General features: G+C 52.4%; 7 protein-coding genes across 7 annotated transcripts; 3 read left to right on the top strand and 4 right to left on the bottom strand.

Moving 5' to 3' along the window:
* Nucleotides 1–84: 84 nt before the first annotated feature.
* K489DRAFT_408010 (uncharacterized protein) lies at nucleotides 85–1,080 on the bottom strand (the record flags this gene model as incomplete). The annotated part of the gene is made up of 2 exons (XM_033607422.1): nucleotides 85–254; nucleotides 333–1,080. The coding sequence occupies 2 exons, from the start codon at nucleotides 1,078–1,080 to the stop codon at nucleotides 85–87; spliced, it is 918 nt and encodes a 305-aa protein (XP_033462371.1).
* A 421-nt stretch (nucleotides 1,081–1,501) lies between these two features.
* K489DRAFT_315279 (uncharacterized protein) lies at nucleotides 1,502–1,923 on the top strand (the record flags this gene model as incomplete). Its single annotated transcript, XM_033601075.1, has 2 exons — nucleotides 1,502–1,748; nucleotides 1,820–1,923. 2 exons carry the CDS (start codon nucleotides 1,502–1,504, stop codon nucleotides 1,921–1,923), a joined length of 351 nt encoding a protein of 116 aa, XP_033462370.1.
* A 601-nt stretch (nucleotides 1,924–2,524) lies between these two features.
* On the bottom strand, nucleotides 2,525–4,358 carry K489DRAFT_377884 (DUF124-domain-containing protein). Its single transcript, XM_033604268.1, has 5 exons — nucleotides 3,954–4,358; nucleotides 3,880–3,897; nucleotides 2,962–3,824; nucleotides 2,727–2,865; nucleotides 2,525–2,652 (listed from the first exon to the last, which is right to left on the bottom strand). Exons 1-5 carry the CDS (start codon nucleotides 3,982–3,984, stop codon nucleotides 2,573–2,575), a joined length of 1,131 nt encoding a protein of 376 aa, XP_033462369.1. The 5' UTR covers nucleotides 3,985–4,358; the 3' UTR covers nucleotides 2,525–2,572.
* Nucleotides 4,359–6,126: 1,768 nt separating this feature from the next.
* On the top strand, nucleotides 6,127–8,926 carry K489DRAFT_155160 (uncharacterized protein). The gene is made up of 2 exons (XM_033599250.1): nucleotides 6,127–8,590; nucleotides 8,671–8,926. Exons 1-2 carry the CDS (start codon nucleotides 6,242–6,244, stop codon nucleotides 8,791–8,793), a joined length of 2,472 nt encoding a protein of 823 aa, XP_033462368.1. The 5' UTR covers nucleotides 6,127–6,241; the 3' UTR covers nucleotides 8,794–8,926.
* A 394-nt stretch (nucleotides 8,927–9,320) lies between these two features.
* K489DRAFT_300529 (uncharacterized protein) lies at nucleotides 9,321–10,433 on the bottom strand (the record flags this gene model as incomplete). Its single annotated transcript, XM_033600405.1, has 1 exon — nucleotides 9,321–10,433. A coding segment is annotated over one exon (1,113 nt), but the record flags the coding sequence as incomplete, so codon positions are not given.
* A 2,483-nt stretch (nucleotides 10,434–12,916) lies between these two features.
* On the top strand, nucleotides 12,917–14,281 carry K489DRAFT_368505 (kinase-like protein; the record flags this gene model as incomplete). The annotated part of the gene is made up of 1 exon (XM_033602956.1): nucleotides 12,917–14,281. The coding sequence occupies one exon, from the start codon at nucleotides 12,917–12,919 to the stop codon at nucleotides 14,279–14,281; it is 1,365 nt and encodes a 454-aa protein (XP_033462366.1).
* Nucleotides 14,282–14,589: 308 nt separating this feature from the next.
* On the bottom strand, nucleotides 14,590–15,998 carry K489DRAFT_313772 (uncharacterized protein; the record flags this gene model as incomplete). Its single annotated transcript, XM_033600965.1, has 4 exons — nucleotides 14,590–15,190; nucleotides 15,246–15,370; nucleotides 15,436–15,742; nucleotides 15,871–15,998. 4 exons carry the CDS (start codon nucleotides 15,996–15,998, stop codon nucleotides 14,590–14,592), a joined length of 1,161 nt encoding a protein of 386 aa, XP_033462365.1.
* Nucleotides 15,999–17,088: the final 1,090 nt, after the last annotated feature.

Here is a 17,088-nt window from a genome sequence, read left to right as displayed (position 1 = left end):
TTCTTCGACAGCCAACTAAAAACCCGAAAAGAGGTCACGATCATGGCTCGCACCAAGCAAGTCGCAGAAGGAAGCAACGGTCCTTTAACCCTGGATTCTTTTACGCTTGCCAACTTGGGCAGAGAAACCAGTCTTGATCGCTGTGACCGAACGACGAGAACCGCATGAGTTGCAGGTGACGAAGTAAAGACGGTTTTCTCCCTTGTTGAGCTCGGTGTCGGGAGAACGGCAAGTTTTGCATGTGACATATTCGACTGTAAATAACAAATGATTAGCAATTGTACGGTTGAGATCACCATTGCAGCCAGGGAACAAGTCGGTAGAAAACTCACCAATGTATCGTCTCAACACGTTTTCGATCTGCTTCTGTTGGAAACGACCCTTGATGACCAGTCGTCTGCTTCCGTCGACGGAACCGCTGGTACCCAATTCGGCGAACAAGAAGGAAGTGACGTGCTCGTCCGTCCGCTTCATCCTCTTGCAAATGTCGGCAATGTTCGCAAAGATGGTCTTCTTGTTTCCTTCACGCAGGCATTGCGGAGGAGGGATCTTGTAGCTCTTGCCTCCTGAGCTGGCCAGATCAGGATGTGAATCGTGAAGAAGCAGGAAGAATCGGGACAGTAGGCTCTCATAATTGTAGTTCTTAACCTCATCATGTGCCCAGATGCCGGTGCCGCCGTGAACATCGCCGTCTTGCACGCCCGTCACCGCCTCCTCTTCGTCTTTGCCTTCCTCGCCATCCTTGTCGTCCGCAACACCGGCCTCTGCAAGCTGCTTCTCGAAATCATCCTCTGTGGTCTTCGCCTTCTTCTTCTTCTTCTTTTTGAGGGCTGAGAGGTCGACCTCTCCGTCGTCGGCCACAGCCTCTTCCTCATCACCCTCCTTCTTCACCGACTTCTTCTTCTTTTTCTTAGCAAGTCCCTCGAACATGGCTGTGACTTCGTCGACCTCCTTGTCGCCGGTAGCGCCAGTCTCGCCCTGTGCCTCGGTGGTGTCCTTCTCGCCATTGGCGACTTCGGTGGCATCGACATCGTCTCCGCCGTCGGCAAAGGCGACTGATTTGCGTGGTTTGTCTGCCATAATTGCGGTGTCGTTATTATTCTCGAACGTTTCGGTTCAAGAGAATCAGGCGTCTGTGGAGGTCAACCAATAGATTGTCCGGGGGAATAGTGGCGGCGTTGATGTGCTTGCCCCTCTGAGTCATGCCCGAGCACACGCGCATGGGGGAATTTCGAATGTGACGCACCGATACACTGATTGAACGGCCACTCCCGAAAGTCTGGAGTTTGACGTGTGGCTTAGCTAAGCTTCGTCACCTGGATCGGAGCTTTCCAAGTTCATTCGATGGACGTTTACGCCAGCATCACGACACGAGAGAGGGACATAAGTTGAACGAAGCTGGTAGAATCGACATTGCCCGGAATTATAACGAAGCCCTTCTGGAAAGACCATTGAAACAACCTAGACCGCTCGCCGAAACCACGCCTTACCTCACACAATCATGTCCGAACCATCGTCATCATATGCGTACATCCCACCGCACAACCCGGACGACGACGAAGCGGACGAGATCGACTCACTACCATCATCATCCGCCGGCTCTAGCACACCGACATCACCCAGCGATGAGGGCGAATCAGACGCGGAGCGCGAATGGCGTGAAAGTCTACAGCAATTAGAGCTTATGCTCACCATGGTCCTGGTACCCTATCTCGGCAAATACTTTGGCAGGAAGTGCGCATACTGGGGTAAGTGGTTGGGAGTGGCATACCGCGTAGTTGCTATATAGAATGCACATACTGATGATGAATCTTGTCAGGCTGGGCCAAGTATATGGAATGGCAGTTTCCCGTGTCGATCGAGGTCACCAGCCCGACCGCATTCAAAGCCGCCGGACTTGTCCAGGCAGCTGCATCAATCTGAGCCATCTGTGCCTGATACCATGAGATCCGGCGGCAATGAATATTGGTTCGTGAAATCATTGCATCGTCGTTGGATCAAGCCCTTTCGAGCAGTGAGCTATATTAGGGACAAAGAAACCCCGTTACGGACAAAGACGACATAGAGTTCGCGAGCTCAATGATTGCTCACCACGCAATGGCAATGGAGGTCGGATGACAGTACGAGACGGATGGCCGCCCGTCGAGGATGATGGAACTGCGGCACCGAATGTTTGCGGTACATTTGGTGATATCGATCTGCGACACATTCCCTATTCATGGTTCAGTGGCTCAGCAGCAGTGGCTGGCGAAAGGCAGCAACCATCCTCACAACGCTGCGCACACTGGGTTGGATATCAAATACTGACTGCTAGGTCTGAGGCTGGCGTGTTCGGCGTGGGAACAGCCATTCAAAATTCAGCCACACAACGGACGGGGGGCGTCTACCTCACATTAGCGAGCGAAAGATAGGATACCCGAGATTACGGGAAACTCGTCATCGCGTCACGGCGTGATTGATGGTTGTGAAAGAATTTACTCATATTTTCAAGAAATGACAAAACGATATATATGAGATAGAATTCGAGCTCACCGCGTCCACGATGCCTAATCTATAAAAAGCCACAACGAAATCAAATCGCTGCTGCGTGCTGAGCCATGTACAACGAGAATTGCGCCGGATTCCTCGTCTGCATGTAGACAGCACCAGGACCTTATGTAAAATGTCAGCGAATAACGGTCTAAACGCCGAGCTCAGCAATCTGCTGGGAAAAACCAAACTCTTACCTGTGAATTTGCAGACAAGACCTTCGCCAGCACTCATGTTGCTGATGATGCCTCCGCTGGCGACGCGCTCCATGACGTAATTGCAGTTCCATGCAACCAGATGTCCATTGTCGATGATGTACTTCTCGCCTTCGCGGAGCTGTGGGAGAGTCAATGAGATCAGCGTTTATTCATGTATTCGCACGCTTGCGATCAAGAGAGGCACGGCTCTCCTACAACGGCTCTTTAAACTTACATCCTTGCGAAGAATGGCACCCATACTCTGAAGCCAACACAGGCCAGTACCGCTCAATCTGTACACGAAAAGGCCTTCGCCGGAGAACATGGCCTTGCTGAGAGTCTGCGATTGGTAGTCTTTGTTGACGCCCGACGTCGAAGCCATATAGGCGTCCCGACCAATGGTCCAGGTCTCGCTTCCGTTGAGGTGAATGGTAGTGATATCTCCAAGCGCGAACGGTGCCAGGAGCAGCTCGCCAGGTCCAGTGTAGTTGCTGTGTGTCATCTCACCACGTGCAAGGAGCTTCTTCATGCTAAACTTGAAGTTACCTTTGAGCGTAATGGTCGGTGACATGGCAATCATGAGACCTGGTCGCACGGTCAAAGGTGCACCCATGGCAAGTTGAATGGTGACAATGGTGTTGGTATCGCGATGGCTGATTCGGTAGCTGCCGCCATTGAAAGTGCCCACATCGTCGGGGCTGACAGTACCGGCGCCAGAGAAGCTGCTTGTTGGGGCGCCAAAACCAGGCGTTGGAGGTGCGCGAGCGAGTGCTTGAGCATAGTGTTCGGCATATTCGTCTAGCTCCTCCTCTTCCGGAAAGCCCTGCTTCTCTTGTGGGTATGGTGCATCTGGAGGACCGGGATAGAGAGGAAGCGGTTTGCTTTCGACGACAGCCGCGCCTGAGGTGCTGGCACTCGGCGCGCTTTCACCACTGGGAGGAGGCGCAAATGCCGGAGGAGGCGCAAAGGTGGGCGGAGGTGCAAATTGTTGTTGCTGTTGACCAGGCGGTGGCGCAAACTGTTCAGGCTTCTGTCCAGGTGGAGGTGCGAAGGTTTGCTGTGGTTGCTGAGTCGGCGGAGGCGCGAACTGCTGCTGTTCTGGAGTCACTTGTTAACAGTTGTATATGTGCTGCGAAGGCTGGTCCAAACATGCCTTGGGTTGCAGGAGGAGCTACAGCGAAGGTCAGCTGGGGGTCCGGAGAGGCCGACATCATGAACAGTACTTACGTGGGAAGAATTGAGGCTGATTTGAAGTCATGGTTGCGATGTGTGGCGGCACGATCAATCGAGCAGGAGCACTGAAGGATGAGGATGATCAATGAAGCACGAAACTTTACGGCGCAGCAACTCGAGAGCTCAAGGAAATGTAAAGTCAAATAGAAGATGCCCCGCGTCTGGCCGCGAAGGGTTTCGGAGGAGATGAAGATGAGGATCACCGAAGCGGAAGGAGGGAGCGAATGTACAACTTATATTGTCCAGGTGGTCTGCTATTAGGACAGAATAGATAGAGCAAGTACATAGACGGGTCAACCAATGCAGGGCGCTGCAGCGTGTGAATACTGTAATGTAGCTCGTTCAGGCGGCGGGAGGCATGTGAAGCTTTCTTAACCTGCAGGTCTGGCCGCATTTTGGTGACCAATGCGAATTGGTCTGCGTGGCCATGGTGTGTTTCAGCTGGACAAGCGACTAAGGGCGACAGATGACGGCCAAGGCGGCGCATGCAAACGTTCATTCGTATGTTCTAGTGGTGAAGTGGACGAGATGCGACGAATGAACGAAGGAAGCAATTCGGAAGGTGAGTGTGATGAGGTGGAGTGGTTGGCCCCGGCAGAGATTAGTTCGGCGGCTATTGGCTTGTGTGGACGGACTCCAAGGTTTGGGTCACGGCGCTTGAAATGAAAGGGACGCATATACTCCAGCTACTACTAGGTATCTACCTAGGTACAGGTCTACCGTAGGTACGGGCGCGCTGTACCAGGAACACTGTGGATGAGTACTGTTCGGTGGATGATGAGAGAAACAAGCGAAATGATCGTCTCTCTCCCTCGAGGCTTTCTACTAAGCTCCGTCACCATCACCATTATTCATTAATATCCGTTGCGATGGACATTTTGGCCATGGTTCACACAGCGGCTTCGGACTTCATGTATCGTGCAGCACATAGACCGATACCTGTTGTATGGAAGTCAGTTACGTCCTGAACATGGCTATCTTAATTTGCAGCAGAGATGACGAGACTGCTTATTAGACAAGGTAACTCACCGCGCGAAGAGTATTGATAATGATTGTCCATCTTCTCATTGTGGCAGGATTTACGGCACGCGCGCATGTCTTGGTATCTCGACACGTGCTGGGTCAATAATTTCGCAAGCAGTGCGTGGCCCCTTCTGCCCATGCAACTTTGGAAACCTTCCAAGACTGGAAGTCATCTTCTTCGCCATTGCCTGTGAATCGTTGCTCGTGATTTTGAGCTTCTGCAGGTGCGACCGCAGAATATGTCATTACTCAGGCTGCTCAGGTGTGTTGCAAACCTGAGGATATGGCGCAATACACTTATCATTATCATGTGCCGCTCCCCCAAACAACCCCGGGGCCGCTCGCGTGTTTGTGGTCGTATTTACGCCTGGGCACCTGCATGTAGCATTTGCTGCACCACGGTAGATTGTACACTGCACTACCTGCTATTTTCGAGATGATATCGGAGTAGAACCATGACTGTAACCACGGCCTGAAGCATCCATCGGCAGTGGTCAACCACGACTAGACGATAAGAATGGTCGACTATAAAAGGCCTCCGCTTATATATGCACGATATGATATTCAATTGCATACAGCAGGGATCTGATTCTGAAAGCAGCTTGAATGCCAATATTTGCTCTCTTGAGCACCTCCCCCAGTTCTGACTTCCGTTCGATGTAGCCCTGTAGTGCATCAATTCTTTGAGGGATACACTCCAGGGTTTCGATCGTCATTGCCAAGTGGGTCCCATTGGTACATTTACATTCGAATGATTTGTTTTAGTCCCGTGTTCTGTACACAAAAGCTGACGGATATGCATGTCGGTGTCTAGTAATGTCTCCAGTCCGCTAACCCGTTTGGGTCACCGCAGGCCCTCCGCGAACACGGGCGGCCTTACGTGCTTTATGGTCCGAATGCCCACGAGCTTTTCTTTCCAACAATCCAACAACTTCACCATTACCCATTGGCAGAGGATAGTAGAGCGTTCGATGCTCACTCAGTCTCTCAGTCCTTTCGTTTATTTCGATATCAACACTTCAGCGTGAACAACAAAATCTACAATCGACCGCTCGCAACCCTCTACTTCGAACCAGCAACTCCCCATCGTCAGCCCTAATCTGAGTCACACAGCCAGCTCATCAGCCCGCTGCTGCGCCTCAATCAAACGTCAAGAATACAGAACTCGTTTCGACGAAGAGGAATCGATTTCCTCCTGTAGAACGATTCTCCGTTTCCCCCAAACCGTGACAACGATCCAAACCGGCGGCTTCGTTGCAATGTCGGTCCCGCAAGACTTCCTCTCTGTCAGCATGGGCACTGTGCCCTCTTACTTCATCTACCGGGATGTCGCTCCTGGCGAACCCTTCGACCCGACTTCTTCTCCCAAATTCTACCCTGCAAAGGACTCCGACGAACTTTTCGACGCTCTGAGAGCCAAGTACCCGCATGTCCCGAACCACGCCGATCGGATGCGCGATGCCATGATCGATTTCCTGCTCGAAGAGCGGGCTGCTGGATCATATCAAACATCTCCCGCCCTGACCATCGACCCAAGCACTGTTAGCTGGACGTCGGCCTCTTCCGAAACCATGTCATCATTTTACAACAGCCCCGATCAGTTCGCTATGCTGACTCCGGCCTCCTTTGACCAATCACCGCTGCCCGAGGCGCCTGTTGCAGACCGATCCGCCTCCGTCTCAGGCCCGGCCGACAGGAGCCCTCCTTCTCTCAATGCAATGACTGGAGTTTTCAGCATCACTGCCGGCACGCAGCCTAAGCAACGGACACGACGAAAGATGACCGAAGCCGAGAAGATCGACTACCGAAATCGACGCATCGCCAAGGCTTGCGATAAATGTGCAAAACGCAAGCGCAAGTGCCACCATGGCCAGAATGCTGAGGTCCCCGCTACCGCGGCAGTAGCATCCTGCCGCAAGGTACTCAAGTCTCCACGACAGGGAGGCAATAAGTCAAAATCGGCGTCTACCATACAGCTAGTTCCATCCATGCTCGCAGATCAGACTTCACTGTTTGGATTCGGAGATCTTGAAATGGCAGATCTGCTCGACATGAACGGACTAGACAACTTTGGTCTTGAAGTCAAGCCGGACGACTTTGTGTTCGACGCCTTTGTGCACACTTCTCACTTTGCAAACTTTGGAGACCAGAACCTGCAGGCTGTCAACAATAGCGCAGACATCTCCTTGCAAAACCTTGCACCCCATCGTCTTCGTGCATCTAGCACCATGGTGGAAGACTTCGAGCTGTACAGCCCCGCTAGCAATTCAGGCGGCGAAGACGGATGGACAACTTGCACGAACCCGACCACACTCAACTTTGGATCACTGGACGGTGGACAACAGTTCGCTGCCCAGACTTCATCCTCTCACCATTCACGACAAATAAACCAATTTGCTTTACAAAGCGCGTCACTTCAATCGACAACACAAGCCACAAATGGCGCCGATAGTATAGGCCCATTCCACGCGCATCAACCACAAGCTGCACCTGCGGAACTCTCGAGCGCACGCGGGTGCCCTCGATTAGGGAACAATTCACTACAAACCGCCGCACCCAACGATGATGCTGTTGTGGCTATGAGAACCAATGATCAGCAGATCATGGATCCACCTCTGCCACATGGTACACAAGGACATGGAATTTTTGCCATAGACCAGAAGGCTCACAACAAAGGCGTCTGCGCCACGTTCGATGCCCATGGTCTACTGAAATCGTCAGACATACCCGCGCTACGCCCAGATCACACGATGAATCGCGCGCGCACTGTCGGCCGTTCTGCGACGCAAGAAGTCTCCGGCATGCAAGCATTCACTGTACCCGCAGTCAATGCGTACGAGCCTTCGGGCTTAGAGCATCGCGCACACCAAGTACCATCCCTTGATGCTGCCGTCCACGCTTATGCTGACCTTCAACACCACATGGTGCCATTCCAGCGAAGTCGGACAGTAGTAAACGAGAATGTCGATACGAACACGCTCTCCAGTCCAGGATCAGGCCACATTCATGCTGCTAATTCAGCGAGAGTCGCCGCTTTGGGTGCTCATGCATCCAGGGCGTTGATAACCTCGTATGGCTCGTGCATACAGCCATCATACCTTCAACTTGGTGAAATTGCAACAAGCCACACGAGCGTTTCATCGAGCACATCGCACCTTTCCTGGACCCAATCCCAGCAGCAAGATAGCCACGAGCCAGTTGTCAATGCTGCTGACTGCCGATCGAGCTATGAGAGGCAAACCACTTCAGCAGCCGGTCAAGCGATTCTTACATCCCACGATGACCGAGTCACGAGTGGATCGGGAATACAATCACAGCGACAAGATGAGAAGAACGGATCTGTGGTCTCTGCTTTACTCTCGCCTCAAAGCGTCAGCTTGATCTCCTGCGTCCTGATCTCACTCTTGATCCTATCGATGCTCTGCCTCGACAAACACTTGGTCATGCTGCTTGTGTTCGCTTCGATCAGCCACGTTGAAACCTTCGACAAACTGGCGACATCACCAGACAACATCTCGCATATCAAAGAGAAACACACAGTGCCGTTCCCCAAAGACTGCGCATCGCGCCCGTCGATTTGGACTCGTCCTGAATTGATAGTGTGTCGTGTGGGAACAGTGTTCGGAGATCTGAGCAGAGCGGCACGTGCACAACTCTCGCCACTCTCGTGTACGAGTGCAAGGCTCAGTTTCGAACGCATGAGGTGAACGGTCAGTTTGCGGATAAAAAGAGTTTTCCCCTTGTGGAAAGATGTGTCCGAGGACTTCCCTTTCGTCACACGCCGTCGTTATTTAGTATTTTGAGTGGATGAGGTTTGGCAGCATTTGAGATAGCATTTCCTTCCCGTCTCCAAAAAGTACCAAATGTTTTTTTTTCAATCAACCATTACGTCTTCCTCCTTGCTTATATGCATGCATGTGCGTCATAATGCCGATCGACCTGCGATGGACTGTACGCCCTTGGCGCGTGTGATAAACATAAAACTGAAGCGCTCTCATGAGCAGTGTTGCGAATGAATCGCTCGCAATCAATTCCAAATGAAACAAAGTGCATAGTCCAAGTGAAAAGCCCCAACATCTAGACCTTCTCATCCTCGGCCAGCGCCTTCTGTACCCTCGCACGAAGCTCCGCAACACCAACCGCCGCATTCCTCGCGACGACCACACCTTTTACCTCTGCCGTCCGGACAATCCGCACGAATCCCGGCGCAATATCATTGGCTATGAGACCCAGACACTGCTCCACTTCGGCGGCGTTGATCGGGTTGCGCAGGCTCTGCTGGAGCTGCGATGTTGCGGCGGACAGACTGAGGCTGTACCGACCGCCCTTGTTGGCGCTGGCGAGCAACGTGAGGACTCGGGAGACGTCCTCGACGCGATGCAGGGCGGCGCGACGCTCGAGAATGGCTTTGCTCGGACCGCTGGGGAGACTGGCGAGGAGAGTCTGCTTGGCGAGAATGCGGTCGAGGAGTGCAGTGCTCCGGTCTTGTGTGCCGACTGTGGTAGATGACGTGCCATTTGCAAGATGAGCAGCTGCTGTAGCTTGTGCAGCTGCTAAAGGCGTGCTGGTGGGACCGGCTCTGAGGTCGGCGAGGCGCTGCTGCCCACGGCTGAACAGGGGCGCAGCATTTTTTGCTGACTCATTGATTTTGATAGGCGCAAGAGAGATTTGAGCAAGGAATGCCTTTCCATCACGGTTCTCCTTGCCAGTGGAGGATTCAAACTGCCTCCACTCCTTCTTCAAAGTCTCCTCAAAGATTGCGCTGAGCTCCACTTCATCGATGTAAGAGGTCATGCGTTTCGTCGTAGCCGCACGCTGTTGTATCCTTACAACCTGTATACCTGCTCTGCCGAAATCCTCGAGCACAAATACTGATCCTGCCCTGGCCTCTAAAGCCAGGATTCGTTGCAGATCAATCAAGGTGACGTTCCGCTTTTTCCAATGGCTGGTGGTGGTCGGGAGAAGTTGGCGCACTTCCACTGGTAGTGTCGATCCATCGTGTGCATAATGTATTGATAATGCCGCGAGGAATGCCGTGTATAAATCCTTCAGTTGTTCGAGCTCCTCTGGCAATGAGTCTTGGTTCTCTACCAGCCGACAATTCAGATTGAGTTTATCGAATAAAGCTAAGGCGCCTCGTGATGGTGTTGACGATAGAGTAGAATGTTCCTGTCGCAAGCGCTTTCCTCGAGGTGTCGCCGGTGGTGTTTGTGCTCGTTCAATTTCGCTGGCAGTCGTTTTGTCCTCAGAGATGCAAGGGTGCTCGCGCTTCCGCTTGATTGAAGGTGATACTGCCAGCGGAGCAACAACACATACTTCCAATGTCTTTCTCTTTTTGGCGCTGCCCTCGTCTCCACGAACCTTGCTGACTTTGGCGAATGATGTGATCGCAGTCTGCGCCTTCGCAGACTGCTGCTCACCAGCTGCACGTTTGCGCTTCTGCGGAGCCATTGTAACGATATGGGCGATAATTAATGTATATGTTTCAAGTGCTGAGACTTTGGCGGAAATGTGGTGTAGTGATGATGTGATAACGGTTTCCAATGTTTACACTACGTAACAAGCGAGAAAGCGGATCGTCGTTCAGAGAAAGCTCGGACGTTTTCGACGCGTCGCGTGTGACACTTCAAATTGATTTCATTGATTTCGCGACGCGACGCGACGTGGGGCCATTGACGAACTCGTGCGCGGCAACAATGAATTCCTCAACACCGGGTCATCTCACTGTGGCTGGAGATTTTGCTGTCGAGTAACAATAAACGTGTACGAGCAAGGCCATTTGCACACCAAGCCTTGGGAAAGAATCAGGAGATGATCTGACATTTCGTGCAAATTGCGGTGTTCTTTGCATTTGCGGTTCCGAACAGGAGGTCGAAAGCAGCGGATGTCGATGAAACCACATGTTCTCATGAATACGGGCAACATTGCTTATTGACAGAGCATTGCATACACACATATCTTGTTTTTAACAACTGTGTGCAACAGACCACGACTGCGCATACAGCTGCACGTGCAGATTTGAAGCACTCAACGATCTTTGAGGTTGCTTTACAGCACGCAACCTTCGCAGCGCCTGAGGTAACATTTTCACGTCACATTCGCGGCTCCCCCTCGATCATGCCCCTGCCTCGGACTGCACCTATGTCTCAAGAATCTTGGAGTTTGAACCTCTTGGACAGAGAACCAACCATGTCCCTGCTCCCTGTGGCGTACAAATCCAGAGAAGAAATGTACAGCCCTGCGTTGCGATGTTTGAACAAGGCAGCGGGTCGCTGTTGTGCAATCGGCAGAGGATGAAAGAACCATCGTGTTTTCAATCAATGATCGCTCTCCTCTTCTGCGTGACCAGGAACACATGTGCAGCACAATGCATGCTCGCTTTTCACGGTTGATTGATCGCGGGCGATCGTGACGATCAAGTACAGCACCTTCGAAAACGTCTCCGGAAAACCACGTGCGTGATCGCTCGGCCCATGAGATCGATGTGAGATCATCGAAGGAGTTGTAACAGTACTCCATCGAGGATTCGTGCTGTGCAGCGCGTTCATGCAGACAGACACCCAGTCATTGTTTAGAGAAGCAAACATAAAAATCTTTTCTTTAAGTATTTATTATGCACTGGGCACTCTCGCGCGATGCGGACCGATGGTGCGCAGACCATAGCAGATAACGGGAAACAACCTTGGCTCAACAAGCGGGGATTATGCTCGTCGCAGGTCATCTATAATTTCCAATCCAGCCATTTTGTTGATGTGGGAGATTTGACATGAGGACACTCATCCACCGACGGGAATCCCGAAGGAACATGGACATTGGCAGACACGGCAACGTCATGCATGCACCCATCTGGGTTGGTGTTGAAAAGCATCACAATTCAGAAGGGACGAAACGCAACGAGGTGCAGGTGCGCACTGTTGTGATGGCGCACAGGCAGTTCCGCATTGCGCGCGAGAGATGCAGAGAGAAGAGAGAGTTTCGGAGCGGGCAGGCAGTGGCATCCACGGATCCATGGATGCCCAGGTGGTTTCGAGAATTTTGTCGCTGTCATCATCCCTATCAGTCGTCGAATGACCAGCCAATCCGTGCGAGGCCTGGCGCACGTTGGTGGAAATAACCTTGAATTGTTACACCTCTGCCTGCAGATGGGCCAGCCTTGGTCCGATAATCATCACTAAAAGAATAAGCAGAGCCATCGTTTGACGCACTCATCTTGCGACCAGTCAATCTTCTCTTTATCGGGCTGGACGGGACCTGACTTAGTTATCATCGTGCACGATGATTCACACTTTCCCGCAGCTGTCACCACCACCACCACCCTCATCAGTATACCTGCTGCCCGAGTGTTCTGGTCTCGGTGGTGGCCCGTTGTCTTCGATGCAAAACGGCTTAATCGTTTTGGCGGCATCAGCGCATCGCCCGCCGCCCGCCCCACGACGCCCTCGCACCTGATCTGCCGGCCGGCATCTCCGTTCGCCCCCCTTCCTTCGCGCGCATACTTTATTGTTTGAGATGTCCTGCGCACCTCTCCTACGCACCTAGGTGTGTATGTGCGCATGTTGACTCGCTATGTTACATGTGCGCGCGCTACCCACAGGCCTGTGGTCTGTGACTCTGTGATATCATCTTACTTGCCTAGGGCGTGCTACTACTGTACTGCGGTGCTCCTCCATATCCTTTCTCCCTCAGATCCGTCGGCAACCTCAGTACTCCCCGATACCATGTCTCACAGTATATTGCCAATGGCTTGCTCTCCCTCCCTCATCCTCGGGTTCAACGCTTGATCGTTGAGGATCAATATCGTTTGGCTGGCGGAGATATATCGGCCTTCTTCCTCGAAATCTACTCCGATCTTGGACGGCTTTACGACCCGAGTACTTCCCCAGTCGACTTCTCTCGAGCACCCATTTGCGCCTTAGCTATCGGCATACCGGACAATGGCCAGCATAGTATGGTCGCCAGGTCCTTCCACGCCTCCCCGCAAAGAGACAAATGATCACCGTCGCTCTGGAAAATTCCGCCCTCTGCCTCTTCGTGTCCGCACATATTCCGTAGCGGGCAATTCGAGCCCCGGACGCGACGACCATCGCGATGCCAATCATCCTCGAAACAAATCTACCTCGAATGCACTGGATGTCGGGCAACTCAGTCCCAGCGTGAACGCCCGCATGGTTCCGCATCCACATGTAAACGACCTTGACCTAGATAGTTCAGTAGATGGAAAGAATGTCACACTGGCGCCCAGCCCGAACTTCAAGTCTGCCAACCCGTCTCCGCCATTGACGCCCCAATCGACGAAAAGCCCGGAACCTAGCAACGATGAGCACGCCGATGTCATCCATTACGATTTCAGCAAGATCGACTATGAACTGGAACGAGCAAAAGTTCTTGGATCTGGTCTCTGGAGCACTGTGTATCTCGCTCAGCCTAAATCCAGCATTGCCATCGATTATGACTCACCGCCCAGCACTCCCCGTCAGACAAGGGGCCCTTCAGCGCCGAGCCTGTTCGCCGTCAAGCAGCCTAGCCGCAGCGATGCGAGACATGTGTTCATTCAAGAAGCTCGTGTTCTCAGCCGGATTCAAACGCGAGAGAACGCCAGTCAATTCGTGGTTACATTCTATGGTATGGACCAGCGAAACGGCAATCTGATTTTTGAAGCTGTCATTGGCGGCAGTCTGGAGAATCTCGCCGCGCGACTTAAGCAAATGACAGAAGTGGCTCGGCATGTCGAGCTCATTGCCACATTCCCGGGTATAGCTGTAGATCTTGTCAACGGGCTCTCGTTTCTGCATGCCGAGGGAGTCGTGCATGCCGATATCAAATCCGCCAACATCTTGCTGGACATGTATGAGCAGTTCGGACAGACCCGACCCGTGATACGTGCGCGATACATCGACTTCTCTGCGGCATTTATGCCCGCGTACGGCGACTCCGACGCGAACGCTGGCGGCACTTGGGACTTTTTGGCGCCAGAGCAGCTGCGTGTTACGCGCCAAGATTTGAGTACACCGACGCCTGCTAGTGACGTATGGAGCTTGGGTTTGACGTTGCTTGCCATCATTGTCGGTGGCTCGCCCTACGAGGCGGCTTGTAACGGCAATGTCTTTATGCTCAGAGAGGCCATCAAGGCTGGCGACCCGTTAGGATTTGCCCGGATGGATCCGGTGTCCCGTAAGCGGCTGCTTGCATGTCAAGATTTTGTTGACTGTTGTCGTTTAGCACTGAAGAAAGATCGAGAGAATCGTGTGACCGCTGAGGAGTGGGCTGCGTGGTTGGAAGCACAGCAGCTCGAGATGTGATGGCTGAGATTGGCCTATGCTCTTGAGAATCTGAGGCGACAAGGTACTCGTGCGATGGACTAGACCGAACGTCAATCGCGATCGGGAACAAGTCTATTCGACAATCGGGTCCCTATTTGGAAAGAATGAATACCCAGGCTGTGAAATGACAAGATGAAGTCCCCTCAGCGCAGAGCATCCAGCCATGCTGGCCCGCTCCGTAACTCAGTGGTTGCACACTTCTGTAGTCGTCGTCCAGGTCCAGACTGAGAATGGGTTGACAACTTTCGGCGCAAGGTTTAGGCCACAAGTACTGAAGATCGATGACCTCAGTGGCTCGGACCATCTTCGGAACCATCGGAGAGGGTTGAGTGTACGGGACTGCTAGACTTCGCGTTATCTTTGTCGTTGTTGCTGGCAATGACCCGTGTGCACCATGAGCACCAACTGCGGTTGGTTCCGACATGCTCACGACCCAGAAACTTTTCCGTCACCCGCTCATCTTCATATTCCTTCACGATAGCCCCGACGGGAACTATTTTTCGAACCTTTTTCTTCACCTTGCCTCCAATCCCGACAATTTCTTGAGTCGAGTAACTGCACCCGACCCATCGATGACCCTGCATCTCGGCTTTCGCGAGCTCCTCCTCCAATGCGGCTAGTTCAGATGCGTCGCACTCGACGTCCTTCTCGACCATGCGTGCTGCAAGGCAATCAGACATCCAGCCACACTCTACTCCTTCATTTCCCTCTCCTAGTCCAGCGCCGAAGCCGCCACAGGCGGAATATCTCGTACGCCAAGCCCAACCGCGGATATAGGTTGTATCTGCAGGCCGTAGGGCGTGCCCACACGGCTGGCAGATCCACACGATCGTTTCACAGGTACAAGGTTGACGGATGTAGCTCAACGAAGTATTCTCCTCGTCGTCACTGAGGCGAGTTAGTACTGGTCAACAGATAAAATCCCGAAGTCGTATACCTTGACCCAGTTCCGACCTTTGTAGTCTTGGTGCTTGTGAGTGCGTTCAATGGTGCTTTCATACATGTTCGACAAAGTCGTCGATGTCTTCCTCTGACGACTGTTGTGGTAGGCGTTTTGATTATGCAGTTCTACAGGCACGGTGAGCATTGACAATAAGCATGTGCCGTCCTAGTCGCGATGTGTCAAGGCATACCCTGCAGACCACCCGACCGCATCGACGGCAGTCTCCCACCATGTCCCTGGCACAGATCCCATTTCTTCCGCTCGTGATGCGTTCGATTCTAGCACCTCCGCCACCATGTGTCGTCCAGGTGTCTGGTTCGGCTTGCAATAATTCGTCACGCCGCTGTTTGGACCAAGGCTCCTCGTTGCTGCAGTGGAGCGTCCGTGCTATCAACATCTGCCGATATTGCAAGAGGTTTGCTCGAACCTGTCGACATGTTCTTGAAAGCTCGTAGAGAGAGTTCAGGTCGAGATATGTTGCTAGCTGATATGCAATTCTGGAAGAGGTAGCTAGATAAGCATCATATTGGTCTTCTCAGGCTGACTCGAGATATATGGATTCACAGCATGTAGATCTCTTCATCCATTTTAATGTAAGAAGAAGGGACGAAGGCGCGTGACTTACGGATAACACGACAATGCTGCCGAAAACTGATTGATATTAGGGTTCGACCTCTCACCTGCAGCTGAGAGCTCATCATCAAACACCTCCGCTCCGTTCACAATCGTCTCCAAGTCGAGCAATCTGACCATGTTGGACGAGATGAACGTAGAGACTCGAACGGTAGCCAGGCTGTGCGGTTGTGACAATCGCGTAAGAATCACGGACTTGGTCTATTCACAGGCACAGAGGTTGGCGAAGTCAGGGTCCGAGAGCTCTACAATCTGGAAAGGCGGTGCCGGCGGTCGTCGGACAACGGTGACCGGATCTGTGTGTCGTTTTTAAGCACCCATTTCTTCTCTGATCCAGCCTGAGAGAATGCTGGGACTCCTACATACAATTTGCACTCTTCAAATCGGTCGAAATTGGTGGTTAGGCGCAAACACTGTACCTTGGAATGATGAGCGGTTCATTGATGATGATGTCTCGCGGGGTATTCATGGAGTCAAAGCCAAAGGGGAGACCCGCGGGCGCGCGTCATCGTCTTTTTCTTGTTGCCTCAAGGGAATCCCATCGATATCCCGAAACGTGGACGAGATGGACTTCCTCGCAATTCAGGCATTCAACAAGTCAACAGTCGCTCAATCAACTCCGATAATAATGATTTGTTGTCCATAACACCATGTGGCCGATTGTTTCGGGAGGGACATTGCGCACGAGACGGATGACCCTGAGCGGATCTGCACACGCGAGCAAGAGACAACTACCCACGTCGCTTGTGTGACAGCAACACCAACAAGCTGCTTACCTACCTAGGTAGGTAGCCAAACACGTCCATCGACTCAAGATATAGACCTCTCGCCCATGCTCGCCGAGATCGGAAGTTCGCGTTGGTCGGACATGTTCGGAACGAAACATAGATAATGAAGTTGATCGCCTTGTAGTGATCGCTCTATAAAGTATGCCGCAGGGGCATCCCTCTTCGTGAATGACTCTCTCTGTGCCGCCGTCGTGGACACAGGAGAATCCCGCATATGATGTACTGTAGTAATGTCATATTTGGAATTACGCTTCTCAATGGGAATCGATGTGTTGTGCACTTAGACAGAATACGCCGCGCGGACATGATGCGGCGCGGATACAACAATGAGCAAATCATGAATCATGAATCGCCCTTGAACATTATGTGACACCGAAAGAAGATGAACAAGCTGTTGGTGGTCAGTGCCAGGCCGCAGAAAT

The sequence above is a fragment of the Dissoconium aciculare genome (genome assembly GCF_010015565.1).
Source record: "Dissoconium aciculare CBS 342.82 unplaced genomic scaffold K489scaffold_3, whole genome shotgun sequence".
Classification (NCBI taxonomy): domain Eukaryota; kingdom Fungi; phylum Ascomycota; class Dothideomycetes; order Mycosphaerellales; family Dissoconiaceae; genus Dissoconium; species Dissoconium aciculare.
Note: the sequence above shows the minus strand (reverse complement) of the source record. Positions and strands in the feature narration are given on the sequence as shown.

Bases quoted from the DNA above. Each gene is read 5' to 3' on its own strand.
- K489DRAFT_155160 (XM_033599250.1), top strand. From the start codon at position 6,242: ATGTCGGTCCCGCAAGACTTCCTCTCTGTCAGCATGGGCACTGTGCCC. The intron at 8,591-8,670 runs GTGGGAACAGTG...TGCAAGGCTCAG, and splicing joins CTGAATTGATAGTGTGTCGT to TTTCGAACGCATGAGGTGAA.
- K489DRAFT_377884 (XM_033604268.1), bottom strand. From the start codon at position 3,984: ATGACTTCAAATCAGCCTCAATTCTTCCCAC. The intron at 2,866-2,961 runs GTAAGTTTAAAG...ACTCTCCCACAG, and splicing joins GTGCCATTCTTCGCAAGGAT to CTCCGCGAAGGCGAGAAGTA. The intron at 2,653-2,726 runs GTAAGAGTTTGG...ATTTTACATAAG, and splicing joins TCTTGTCTGCAAATTCACAG to GTCCTGGTGCTGTCTACATG.